Source organism: Aulonocara stuartgranti (genome assembly GCF_965226115.1).
Source record: "Aulonocara stuartgranti genome assembly, chromosome: 5".
Taxonomy (NCBI): Eukaryota; Metazoa; Chordata; class Actinopteri; order Cichliformes; family Cichlidae; genus Aulonocara; species Aulonocara stuartgranti.
The window spans coordinates 13,132,631-13,147,336 of NC_138943.1; the positions used below are offsets into that span (position 1 = coordinate 13,132,631).

A 14,706-nucleotide genomic window follows, 5' to 3' on the forward strand; every position below is an offset into this window, starting at 1 on the left:
CACTACTGACTATGTGTCCCAAACTGGTAAAGTGTCTGGGCTGCCTTTCCTCATAACAGCCATCCCTCAAGATTTTCTCCATTTAAAGCAATGCATTATCAGGGACTGTAACACCTAGTCCTTTTTACTGAAACAAAAATCCAATCTACAGCCTAAAGTTTACGGGAAATTGTTCCTAAACAACTAAAATAAAGAAAGCCAAGTAACAGCAACAAAAACTACCATCGAAGGAGGGTAAAACAAAAAGAAAAACAGCTGTAAAAACATATTGCAGAGGACCTAATGTAATAAGTTTGTAGCAGGCTTTTTGTAATTTTACCAAAATGTGGATTTTTTGTGTTGGCTTTTGTTTAGTTTAGTTTTTTCAGACTCAGAATGCTGTATTTGTGGTTAAAATGGTATTTAATTAAAGCAGTATTTGTTACTTACTTCCCTTCGGAGCCATAGCTGTTCATGCTGTCTTCTATGGACTCGTGGCTAGCCTGGCGAACAGTTCGACTGGGCATCTCCACAGCCAGCCCCGTCTCTGTGCTCCTCTGGATAGCTCCCTTCAACTTCCTGCCATCTGTATCCACTGCAAGTAAGCAAACACACAAAAATAAAACCTGAATTCAGCTACATGTGAATAGAGTACAGTGTTGTGTATGTCTGCTAGCTTTAAAATTCTTACAGTTGTTTTAGTTTATACAATCCCTTGTTTCGAAATGTCTACAGTGTTGCTAATGCCGTTACTACGTAAGGATGTTCAGTTTTAGTACAGATTGATATTTACCCTTTTCTTGCAGTAAATCAGCTTCTAATTAAAAATTGACAAAAAGTCACTAAAATAAATAACCTTCAACTATTATACATCTCATCACATAAGCTGAGTACAATAAAACACTCAAATCAACTTTAAAGTAAGCGAGTGACTGCATGCGACTGGCATTTGTTGTGGCAGGATTTTCCTCTAGTTTCCGTTTTTAATATTTCATTTGTAGTTTGGAAAATATAAACAGGAGAGGATGTCAGGTTTGTTTGTGTCCCGCTGTGACCTCATCAGTGTCACACGAAAGACGACCAGAGAGATGAGAAATTTAACAAGGCCAAGGACAAAAGCACCCGATTACTCCTTAAAGCAGGGACATACATCTTGTTGCAAAGTAGCCCACAAAATCGATGTGTGGAGCACTTTATGGGACCACTCTCTGGCTTCAAGGTGTCCTGTGTGTGTGTTTGTGTGTTGATGGTGTTCATGTTGGTTTAGTTCATAATGAAGTGTTTTAGCAGGAGGTCTTTCGACCTTGTTTTTAGAACAGGACAGGAAAGATGTTTTCCTTTTAATGGTCAGGACACCCGCAAGGAAAACACACTAAGACAACACACATTCACCACAGTCGCTCGAATACATCAGCCTAAAACACATTCTAGACCATGCCACATTAATTTTGTGAAGCTGAGCGTTTTTCAAATAAATGCCAAACGTGATTAAATAACTGAATAAAGGGTAAAATCCCCCAAATGAAATACATGTCAACAAAAAGGCACCCACAGTCACACACTCTCACACACAACTACATGGGCACAGTACTGTGAAAGTTAGTTCTGCAATTATTAAAGAGCGACCTAGAATGGTGCTATTTCTATCGTGTTCAAGTGGGACGGGACGCTGGCAGATTTGGGTTACTTGCTTCTTCTTGCTGTCTGGTTTCGTATGATCAGTTATCTCCTGTGTTGGTCCACAGATGCACTGTCATCCATTAATACCAAAGTCAGTATAGCGTGCAGTCCAGAAAACCAGTGAAGGTAAAAATTCAAGGCAGTGAAAGAAATTTTTAAGAAAAATAAAACATAGTACTGGTAGACAGAAGAAAGCTTTAATACTGTTCCACTTACTTAGCATAATTCATGTTGCTTTTAAGTTTTTGATGTGTAAGATCCCTTTTTTTCCTGCATTCACACAGCACTTCCTAGAATTTTGCTGTTTCCATATAACCATTTTGGATTTGATACTGACATCCAACAACTGTTTAGAGAAAAAGAAACGTAATATGTTCTTTGCATGACTAAACATGGGACATTGATTTTTCCTACTATCTAATTAAGATGTATCTACATGTTAAACAAGCATATTTTCAGAAACTAGACGATGTTACTTGGGAACTTAAACTCTACTCCAGACGACAAACAGGTCACAGACAGTCTTTAAAAGGTTTGACTGAATCAGTCATTGTCACACATCCCTTTCAGAATAATTTCTATCTTAAGTCTATGGCTGATTCCTGGGTTCGTTCCTTGTATAAAAGTTGAAAAAGTCTTGAGTGTGGTATGGTGGCTAAAGGAAAAAGTGTAACTACAGAGAACTGGGTAACACTTTGAAAATGCTGCTCCAAAACCTCACACCTGACATACAGTAAGCCAGGAATTTGATACCAATACCATGCTTTACACAGCACAAACTTCTATTAACCGATGAACCAAATTTCTAGTGCCACCAATTGCCTAAAAGCTACACAAATTGAACACAATTCTCAGTAACTAAAGTTACAGCAACTGAACCTGATTCTTAGCCAAACTGATCAAACTATACCCGAACCAAAGCAAACAAACAGGACAGCCGAGTGTGGACCAAGGCCAGTTCACATATAGCCCTGTGGACTGAGTGCAACAATGTGTAGCAGCAATAATCCTTCAATATCATAAACATATACAGGCACAAGTCAGTAATATGCATCTGCTGCAATTCATATCTCAAGCATTTATGTAATGTTTCCATTCAGAGAGATTTATATTATAATACAAGCTTAAAGCTCCAAGGTTATAAAGATAATGAGCGACAGAAAATTGGGTCAGAATGCAGATGTAATGCGTGTGACATGGTGAGCAACCTGAATATCCACATAAAAACCTTTAGAGTTGTAAAATAAGTTTCCTAATCCTAATCTTACCCGGCATCTGGATTTACGAGCAAACAAATCTGCTTTACTCCCAATCCTCCTGCCAAACTATTGTGGTAACAAGAGTCACAAGTCTTGCCAGTCTTTACTAGTATCTCCTTAACATTAAAAGGCCTTTATGAAGTTTCAGACTTCTAGCAAAATATTGCTGAATAGTTTATGGTTGCAATGCCTTTCAAATGCTGTGTAACACAAACAATTTGTATTATTTGCTGTTCGCACAACTTTGCTAACTGCTAATGTTCAACACAGGTCCTCATTGTGTTTTATAGTAGATAGAGCAATAAGAGTATTTGAATGTTAGTCTGCTAATATTTGCTGGCTGAGCAGTGTTACATTTGCTGACTTTACTTGTATTGCTATATTTTAGCTAGGCAGCTTTACTCACAACAAGTGCTTTTAACCAAATCTACCTGTCGTTTCTGGAAAATAAGTCCTTTCCATTAGTTCACTTCTGGCTAAATCCTCTTATTGGACAGTGGCACTCTTTGTAAGATATTGACGGCTAAGCAAAGACATTCACTTTGCTTGTGTTTGAATTTGTGTTCTAAAAAGATTCTAACAAAAAAATAGGGCAAGAAGCAACTCCTGCCACTTAGCAGCCATCTTGTAAAATGAAAATGAAAAAAGTAACTCAAAAGTTCTCTTAGTTTGTTGTAGAAAAGGTTTAGGAAGGTTTTTTGTCTCTTTTTCTGTACAAGTTTGAATTCTGTTTTACATGAGCATATTTATAGAGCTTTATTCATGACAAGTCTCGTGTTAATTCATGTTATAGATCATTAAGCCAAGAAAAACAGTTACAATGAACAAGTTTTCTTTGTCTTTCTCATCTCTTAATTTACTGCTTTACTGCTTATTATTTACATGAACAGTGATGCACAAGTCAATGAGGAAGTGATTTGGGCACAGCTTGTGTCACCAGCAGTGACACGGATATGGTTGCCATGGACACAGATGCCATTACTATGGAGACTGCAGTCAAACCAGAGACAGCGGTGAGGATGTTCTGTGAGCATTTTAACACAGGGGCATATTATTAGCTTGCTTCAGTGTTTGTGTGCATGTTTCCATTATGTTGTGTTATGTAGACACAACTTGTGGAAACAACTTCTACTTGAAAACAAAATTCTGTTGGTAGAAATTCTTTGTTTTTAGGATAAAAACTTGGTTAAAGAAAATATTAGCTTTGGTTTGAGGTTAACATTATGGGCTAAATATGGTTATGCTTAAAGTGAGTCTACCGAAAATGCATTTAAGTTCATGTTAGGTCCTCTGAAGTAATGGAAACTAGATCGTGTGTGTGTGTGTGTAGCCTCCTGTCACCTCTTGTCACGGGTGGTGTATTGAGGTGGAGTAGAGTTACATAACTAATACAACAGGTGGGTAATGGCCGGAGACACATCTACCACTCTGGTTTGCTGCAACCCTTTTCATGCCACTGATGGGATATTATCTCTGTTCACTTCAATCCAATTGAACATGCTTTATCTGCAGCAGAGTGAAAGGCAATCTTGCCAGGCAATCAAGATAAAAGATTAAAATTTAGAGGACTGACAGTTTTTTTTTTATTTGCAGCATTTCTCCACTGATTTGTCCCCAACACTTTGCACAAAACATTAGGCCTGCGATGTTTTCTCCTTTCTCCTGCCTGCCCGCATCTTTGCATCTCTTTCAGTGCTTTCAGTGAAGTCACATCAGTTACTGCATGCTAACAAGTCATAAAAATGACAGAAAACCTTGCTACATATATACAGGCAACACCACCAGTCAAGACTAAACATGGCCTGTAACTGAACGACAGGAAACTTTTAGCTGTATGCAGTTTTTCCTATTTTTTGACAATCAGTCCAGCGACCAAAACTCACTCACAGGTCTATGCTGTCTGTGTTGAGCGCTCAGTGGATCTGCGCTCGACAGTGCAGACAGCATCGTCAGAAGGAAAATTGATAAAATAAATTACAAATGTTGTATTGTTCGATACATATGCGTACCGAACCGAAAGCACTGTATCGAACGGTTCAATATCGATACGAATATCGTTGCACCCCTAATATACACATATACATATTGTCTAAAAATGTGTTTGTTTTGATTCAATTCAGATATAATCACCCTGAAATACAAATGTTTACTGATATGACGATGACAGATGTTGGTCAGCCAGCATCTGCTTAGAAAGCCAAGCCCGGCCACTTTTCCTTCTGAGACCAGCTGCTGTTGTTTATTTGTTTCCAGATGCCTCGGGTCTTAAGTCTGGTGCAGTCATTTGAAATCTGGAAGCTCACTGCAAAGGTTCCTTCTGTCAACTTGAATTCTCTCCTTTCTTTCACTGCATCCCCAACCCTGGTCCAAGTGCAAGTGACCTGTCCTTCCTTTCACCTTAAAAAGTTTTTAAAGTAATCAAATGTCTGAAAAAAGTAAATCTTTGTAAAAGTGAAGAATTAATATCAGAATTGGGTATTATTCCCCTCAGACATGATAAGGTTTACCTAATGCTCTTGAAAGGTGAATACCATTTCCCCACTATCCTAAATGTCATCTCTATATAAATATCAGCAAGGGCATTTCTCCCAGTCTTTTCTCCTCTCTGTTCTCCACCTCTGAAAGAGGGGGAAAAAAGAATAAAAATAAAATCTCACTCCAATCTAAAATAGCCTCCTGCATTTCTGGTGAATGTAGTTCACAGCGTGTGATGAAGTGTGCCTGCTGTGATGTAGCACAAAAAGTGTCTGAGGTGACGCACAAAAGTTGTGATGTAGCAATCAGTGAGCCAGGACTCATTAGTTTGTCTCCCAGCAGAGAGATATTAATGAAAGCAGAGCAGATACAAAAATAGTCGCTCTCCATTCAGACAACTTATCTGACCAACATACAGACAGGGAGACTTGTAGACAAGGTAGGTCATACCTTGTGGCCTAACTCACTCAATAGGCAGATATTTCTGCAGTGAATTGGGATCTGCCTTAACATAAATCTCCCAAAATTGATTTCAGACTTTTACTGGTAAAATGTCTAAAAATGACAAAATAAGTATTTGCTTGTGTTGTGCAAATATGTGTGAATGTTTATGATAGAGTGTAAGTTAGTTTAAGGCACTTTGACAGCAGTAGCGAGAATCCCATATACAAATAATATTCATGAATATATGTCAAATATGTCCTTAATTAAGACAAATATGACATGAAAGGAGCAGCTGTGTTAGAGGTGGGTTGCAATGTGGCTTGCAGATACTGTAGACAGCAGTCTCAGGCAGCTTAAAGCAGCTTAAATAGCATGCTCTATAGAAGTTTTGCACTTGCAAAGTCACCAGCATTATGAATCATTAATGTATCTAAAGTACTTAAGAAAACTGTTTTTAAAAAATCACTTCATGATTCACAACTTAGGAGACACTGCCAAATATAATCTTGGCAGTGTGGTCAAATTTTCTATGTACAGCTACAGACAACATCTCTCCAACTTTCCAAACAGCATCACAAATACATCCCCTTCTTGCACAGTGGGGTGTTATCATGTCAAAGCCCTGTCAGTGTTACTGCCATAGAGTGAACTGTAGCATCATATAACTTCCCTCTTTTCTCAGGAAGAACCTTTTTTTTCTGAGAAACCCTTTATAAAGTTTAAAAACTCAACTTCACACACTTCTGAGGTCCTCCTAAATTGTACTGTACATATTATAGCCAATTTAAAAGCAGACTCCCTGCTTATTTTAGTTCTGCAGATAAATTTTTTTTAGCAATTATCTATATGTAATTTGTCAATCAGGTTATTGTTTCCATTCTTCATAACATGACATATGCAAAAATGTGTTAATGCATACTTTGTTGGAAAAGGGACAGTCATCGCTGCATGTCTGAACCTCTGTGGATGAATCAGTGGTTAAATGAAACTAAATGGATGTACAGCAATATCCAGTGAGTGAAATTACTTTGTCACCAGTAGACTATTCATTACAGAAAGAGATGATTTGGCATAAGGTGCCTGTCAGATTGAGAGGATTCTGGGAGGCGCTGAGAGAGTTGCATTTATTTAAAAAATGACTTTCCTGGTAGCGGTACTACAGACGATGACGAGCGATGACTAAGGCTGGAGATGAAAAAGAAGCTGCCTTTTCAAAGCTTTGGCACCACATATGATGGGCAAAGCAGAACACTGAACGCCGGAAGAAGGAGTCAGCGCTAATTACTTTATTGGTAGATAAGCATTTTTTTAACCTTCCTAGAAATTGAGGGTTTTGCTGAGTGTGCTATACTATTTTTGAACACTGGGGAGTACTGTCACAGTCTTATGTGTTTGGCCAGGAGATACCCCAGTTTGAATGCCTTGCTCAAAGATATTAGGATAGATTAACTGACAAACAATGTTTCAGACTGATTATAGTATCAGGATAGTTTTGCTCAGCTGCAGGAGTTTATTGGCACAGCTGCTGCCCGTGAATTAATCAGTTTCTTCTCATTTAAGCAGCAGTGTGATGGCACCTGGGTCCCTTGTACACATGCCTCTACCACAGTGATTGGTGCTCCCTGTTTACAGGCTATCTAACCTAACACCAAGATACATGACTGTTTGGTAAGATGGTCTTTGTACAGTTAGTGTATGTGCATAAAAAAGTAAAGCTGCCTCACTAACACAAGATCGTGTTTGTAGTTAGAGGACACTCGCAGTAACAGTCTTGTTACACTAGTTTGCACATGAAACGGAACAAGATGGGGTGATAAAGTGGTAGCCACCCCTCATCTCACTTTAAACGAGGATGTGACTGAGGCCAAAGATTATCTGACATCAAACTAGACATCCATCAGATCATGCATGTAGTCACAGCTGAGAGGTATTTAATTAGTATGAGCAGGCACTACTAATTAAGTGTACCATACGTACTTATTTCTGCATTTCCCATATAAAGTTGTATTATTAGCTACAGTATGTAAGTACAGATTCTCACAGTATGTACAGTAGTATGTGCTTGTAAAGTGTGTCTCAGTTTTTCAAAATAAAAATAAAACTTGTACACTCAACAAAGTAGGGAATTTTTTTATATTCATATTAGCAATTTAAGCAGAAGATAGATGTAATGTGGAGGTGCAAGGTGAATTTAAGGGAGTGACTGAGTGAGTATATTCGCAGGCTTTTATGGTGTTCGTTGGGCCTCATTAGCTGACCATCCTCCCAGGTCAGCCCAGTCTATTGATGTTGGCCAGGGGAGCATGTTGATCATGCATCATGCAATCTCTGTTTTAGCATATATACTGTATATTTAAATCAATACTGTATACAACAACAGCTCTCAGAGAGCACTAATTGGTAATATGGAAATCCATATTGACAGAGATTTTAAGATCTAGAGTGGTTTTGTGAAACTTTATGATGTCATTGTGACTTTGTAGGGCATCATATTGGAAACATAAAAAGTGCATTTTGCTGTTCTCACCAAGCCCTCTAATATGACATATTACTTGATACCTTGATTACTTGATTCTTAAAAAAAAATTTCAATGTCATCATTGACCTTGAGTGCTAACAATGTTAGTCAAGGTCAAATGCTTAGCCAAACTAGGTACTCATGTTCCCCGAGGCCTAGTATATTGCTGTGAAGTTTGAAGACGCTCCATGAAAAACTGTGGGTAATATAACATTTTTACAGATTTTCAGATTTGATGTGATCTTTACCCGATTTTCAAGAAGATTAAATCAGCTCACATTTATATTGGTGCCATCACACAAAACCTGAAAATTATATATTGAAAACTGTGCACACTAGACTGCTAACAAACTCCTTTCAGAGGGAGAAATATAGGTGCAGTTAAGGAGAATGAAATCAAAGCTTTCTCTTCTATGTACATGCCTTATCTGTTATCTCCTCTCAGGTGAAATGAAATGTCCCTGTGACCTGTGAAAAAGTTATTGATGAGCTGCCAATATTCTGATTAACCCTTTATATTGATTGAAAATCTCAGTTACAAAGATCTTCATTTGTCATTGGTTCATTAGTGAACTTGCTGCACTCTGGTTGACCTCCTCCTCCTCCAACATGATGAAAAGCCATATCGTTTTTGCAAGACTTGCCGAATACCTGTTTGGTCATTTATGAGCTGCCAAATATGCTAATCTATGGATTCTACAAGATTTACAGTGGTACACTTTGGCACCAAAAAATCAGCAATAAATTGTTTTGTGTTAACTTTTACTTAACCAGGAGATTTTTTTTAATTTTATTTTTCCAATAATGTCCTGTGCCTCTAGGTTATGTAAGCTACATGGTGTAATCATCTGTATCAGACTTGGTCTAGCACATCTCCCAGCATCCAGTTACTGTATCTTTTTTTCTTGTTTCCTTAAATCACTTTTAATAAGTGCCCAACACTTATGGCTACGAGCAAACCTCAAGCCGTGCTTTTTAGAAATAAGTTGGCATTTGTCATCAGCCGTTAAATGTGACAATATTGTGAAACAGGTCAGGCCATCTTGGTAAGTTATTCTGTCTCATGTACAGTACACACTTCTCAAGTGGTTTTGCTACTGTTAACAGAGTTAAACCAAAGGAGCTGCCTGGGTAAGGCAATCAGAAGCAGGAAGTATTCTCACATCGGCAGCTTCAGAAGTCACATGGGCATTGTACTAGTTAGCATTTTCACTAGTGAATAATTCTTTTAAGCTTTAAACTCAGTCATGATTCACTACTCATTCACTCGCTCATGTATATTTATGCAGCTTTTTGTTCCATGAACTGTGCATGCATTTCAAAGGAAGCTGAAAATTTGAAGTTCTATACTATTGTGGATAAGAAAACAGCAGGGACAGTATCAAATACCATTTAATGTCTACACTAAATTTTTATATTGGCATGCACAAAGTAGTACCAAACACAGTGTATGTTGTATTTAATAAAGGAAAGTATTGACTTTTAATTAAGGGGATTATTACGAAGTTATAAGGTCACGTAATCAACAAAGTAATACAATTCATGCTGTCATGAGCAATTTGATTATATTTGTTGTTAAGATCTTCTAATGTGGGCGAACATCATATACTACAAACACTTAATAATAATAATAGTGGATTGCATTTATATAGCGCTTTCGGAGCCCTCAAAGCACTGTACAATTCCACCATTCATTCACTCTCACATTCACACACTACAGTTGTAGCCACAGCTGCCCTGGGGCAGACTGACAGAGGCGATGCTGCCATATCGCGCCATTGGCCCCTCTGGCCAACACCAGTAGGCGGTAGGTGAAGTGTCTTGCCCAAGGACACAACGACCGAGACTGTCCGAGCCAGGGCTTGAACCGGCAACCTTCCGGTTACAAGACGAACTGCCAACTCTTTGAGCCACGATCGTGCACTCAAAACGCTTTATATAACATGCCTCATTGAATCATTCATACCAGAACTTTTTTCTATGCTTTTTCTACCCAAGTGCTTCCTGTCTAACATTCACACACATTCCAGAAAGAAACTTGGCGTTCAGTATGTTGCCCAAGGATACTTTAGCATGCAAACTGGAGCAACCAGGGATCGAACCATCTACCAGTGTATAACCTGCTCTACCTCCTGAGCTACAGCCAGCCCAAATCCCTCTGTAAGACCAGCTAAACACTCACTGGATAAAAATACTAACAGAACCTCATTGAATCATTTCTTTCCATCCCTGTGGCTTCTGAGAAAAAGTGCTCAGTCTAGTGACATCAAGGAAGATATGAGGACACTGACGTCAGCATACGTATGCATTATTTACTTGAATACCACTTCCACACAAATCTAAGATTCTCATTGCTCTGATTTGAACATACTGGATGACTGTTTCTCATCTATAAAACATTTATTGTGTTAGAAGAACAAGCGATGTTATATTCAGCAAAAGGCTAGTTATTTTCCGATAGAAAGACAAAGAGAGACAGGAAGAAAAAATAATGTAAAGAGGCAGGGCCTCTTGGAAGAAGAAAAATATCTGTCAAGATGGCGAGTTACAAAAGAGAAGAAGCCCAAATTAAAAAGAACAAGACAGAGTTTGAGTGGCAGGATCGAGAGCTACAGAAAAGATAGAGATAAAATGAAGGGTTGGCAGCATCGATGAAATGTGATAATGAAAGGGAGAAAAAAAGAAAGATGATTTATTTCTGCTCCTCCATACTGTAAGTACTCTGTCACTGAAGCAATTTAACAAAGTGATAAACAGCTTTCCAGAGAATTACACAACTCATATTTATCCTCGTTGTCTGACAGACCCCATACACTTAACTCTTTTTTTTACTCTTTGATACAAGCCAAAGCAGCTAAAGGAAGTTTATAAGACACTCACATGATAGAAAGAAATGTAAAATACTCAGTTTTTAATTATTTTTTACAATTTTATGTAATGCAAAGCATGTTTGATCACCATTAAAACTTTTTTTCAATATTTACATAATTTTGTGTAAAATGCAAAGAACGGCAGAGTTTGTTATTTTATGAAATCCCTATGGTGGTAAAAACTGATATGGAAAAGATATATATATAAATCTTATAAAGTTTGTATCTGTCTTGTGTGAAACTTGTATGAAAAGCATACAAGAGTGAAAACAGATATAAGATCCCTTGAAAAATCATATAATGAAACTTGTATGTTTTGGATACTTACTAAAACAATATATGAAAGTAATGAGAAAGTGGCCACTTTCATGAGTAAATCATGTAAGCCTTATATGATTTACTCATGAAAGTTTTTACTATTTCTTTTCCATATGGGAAGATTCATCCATTCGTTTTTGTCTGCTCTTACAGTTCCGGGTCATTGGGGGCGGAGCCTATGCCAGCTATGATAGGGTGAGAGTTTATCATAAAATATGTTTTTTTAATTACAGTTCTGTTGTTTTTACAAAACAAGCCCTATGAATGAAAACAAGTCCCATCCATTGGCCCCTTAATGCAGTGAGGTCAACCTGTACCCTTACCGGGAAAACAGCCTCAAAGTATAATATTTCCACCTCCACGTGTGACTGTGGAGGTAGATAGTATTCACTTAATCCAAACACTGCTGGTTGAGTTAATGCCAAAGAGTTTGATTTTGATTTCATGTGACCACAGAACTTTATCCCAAACCATCTCTGTATCATTTGCCTGTACATGTTCCCTATGCTTGCAAGCATAGGGGACCTTGGGCGCCATTACCGGTGTAGTGTGTTACCAATGGTGACACACTACACACGAACAAGGCTCCTCCTGTGTAGTTTTGGGCTGATCCACAACCCCTTCTCATGATCATCCTCACCCCATGAGGCAAGATCTTGCATAGAGCTCCAGACTTAGAGCATTTGATGGTCATTTTATAGTTCTTCCATTTCCAAATATTCGCACCAACAGTTGTCACGTTCTCACTAAGCTCCTTGCTGATGGCCTCGTAGCCTATTTAACCCTTGTATAGGTCTATAATTTTGTTTCTGACATCATTTGACTTTGGTTGTGCCCATGGTGATGGAGAGGTTGGACTGGAAGAAACTGATTCTGTGGACAGGTGTGCTTCATACACATGGTAAATGGACTGGTTCACACGCATTCATGCATTGGAGAGCAACTTGGAGTTAGTTTCTTGCCAAGGATATTTGGCATGTAGACTGGAGCAGACAGGTATTGAACCACCAACCTTCTGATTAGTAGGTGACCTGCTCCACCACCCAAGACTTCAGGAGGATCAGGAGGATCTGTAATTTAATGACTGATTAATTGCAATCTGTGTGCCATGTGGGCACAGACTGGATTCTTGCCCACTGGAGCCAGAATTCAAATACTTATTTCACTCAATTGCAGGCAAACAAATTCATAACTATTTACTTTTTGGGTTTTTTATTGTTTTTTTTTTATGAAAATACTTTGTCCTATCAGCGTTTTTTCATCTAGTACATCTGTTTTGACTCTAACCTGATAGTTTTTTTTTATTTTTTTAACAGATCAAAAAGGAAAAAAATCTCGCAGTTTACTACATGCAAAACTTTGCAGTCTTGTAGCCACTGTACTAGTGTTAACATCAGCATCCCAACATGTTCTGACTGTTACTCTAATGATTAGCAGTTTAAAGATTTTTGACTTGCAAAGTTACCATAAGGCAAAACATGCAGTAAGTACCATTGGAGTTTAGTGTATTAGCATCCCAGCATTTGCTAATTGGTAGAAAAGTGGATGTTCAGTGCTAAAGACTGTACTGGACCTGAGGTACAGTACAATGCAGAACAATACATGTTCAGAAACCAAAAAATATTGTCCTCATTAAGATAAAAAGTTAAAAAGACAACTTTTTAAGTTTAAAAAACTGATTAGTTTCAGGTAATCAAACAGGTCCCTGTACAATCTGAAAAGGAAGCATAATAAAGTCAGATATGGTGTAGGATTATCTTATCAGACTAGTGTCTGAACCAGTATAACATTTCTATCCAGCACATTATCAGTGATAATATCTTGATCAAATCAATGGCAGTGCAAGAACCCTTTTTCTACTTACAAGCGATGACTGGACAGTTTTCTTGTGTTGCTGCAGGGAGAATAAATCACTTTAAGGAGCACCAATTTTGTTGGTCCTTTCAATGAAATAAATTTAACATGATTTTGGCTAGTTCTTTGATAAAGGACTCACACGTGCACACAAAAAGCCCTTGTGTAAGCACTCACTCTCACATCCACACAAGAGAGTCCTCTAACCTCTATTACAGCTGGCACTATGGTGATTTGTTCCCGCCAAGGTCTATATTAGAACCGCAGGGCAGTGAAGAGGAATAACTGGTCCAGAATGGAAGCAGAGGCTCCAACAAGCACTTTTTTTAAAAGCAAGAAAATGCCTGAGCAAGGACTTTTGAAAATAGACTCTGAAGAATCAAGTATAACAATGAAATTAGAAAGAAATGGTCCAAAGTTGAGTTAGATCTATATTAGAATTATTTTATACGGACACTAGAGGTCATTTTTAAGGAAATAAAGTATTTTACACATCATAACTTAGAGTTGACCTGAAAAAGCACATTTCCTTTTTTACAAGTAGTAACAATCCCAAAACTTATTTTCAAAGTATATTTTCTTGTACCAGCTAATCCAAGCTCACTCTGATATTCTAACAGCTGTTACAGTTTTAAAATTTCATAACGCCAGATGACAAATTGTCTTGTTTTTAATGGATTATTGATAATCTACTGTGTGCACCCCTGGTTTGTCTAAAAATAAAAAAGGACCCAGTAAATAAGGATGTATAGAAAAAGACAGGTTGCATATGTTATCATTAAACAAAAAGCCTAACATCTGTGTTACTTTCTTTTCTTTAGTTAGTCCTCTATCACAGTAAAATGAATTATCTTTCAACATTTTGACAGAAATGTGGATAAAAAAGAATTATGGATACTTTTTGTTCTGATAAACTAGCGAAATATCACTACAAAAGTCTTCGTGTCCTTAAGGTGCTGTTGGAGAGAAAATTCTTGGTGGTAAACTGATTCTTGGGGGATTGTAAATGGCGATTAATAGATGTTAAAATATAATTAATTAATTTTGAAATGAATGCTTTCAATTATATGAAAAGAGACCACAAATCCCCAGAGCTGCAAACAGAATTTGGAACACTACTGAGAAAATATCCATGAGCATATCTTTGTACAGTGATGGACTATTTTCTACTCACAAAATCTCTCCCAATGAGAGGACATCATATTAGATTCAGTGCATGTTACATACATCTTTACAGCAACTCCTAATATTCATTACAGAAACATGTTCCATAGAAAATTCAGTTAGAGCCAGTGAACATCTTTACACT

General features: G+C 37.6%; 1 protein-coding gene across 1 annotated transcript in view; it reads right to left on the reverse strand.

Annotated features, from left to right (window-relative positions):
* Positions 1-14,706, reverse strand: part of rims4 (regulating synaptic membrane exocytosis 4) — a 58,696-nt gene that overhangs the window by 22,028 nt on the left and 21,962 nt on the right. The window contains exon 4 of the mRNA XM_082534225.1: positions 430-574. Within this exon, the coding sequence (XP_082390351.1) occupies positions 430-574 (145 nt within the window). The remainder of the gene's footprint in view (positions 1-429; positions 575-14,706) is intronic.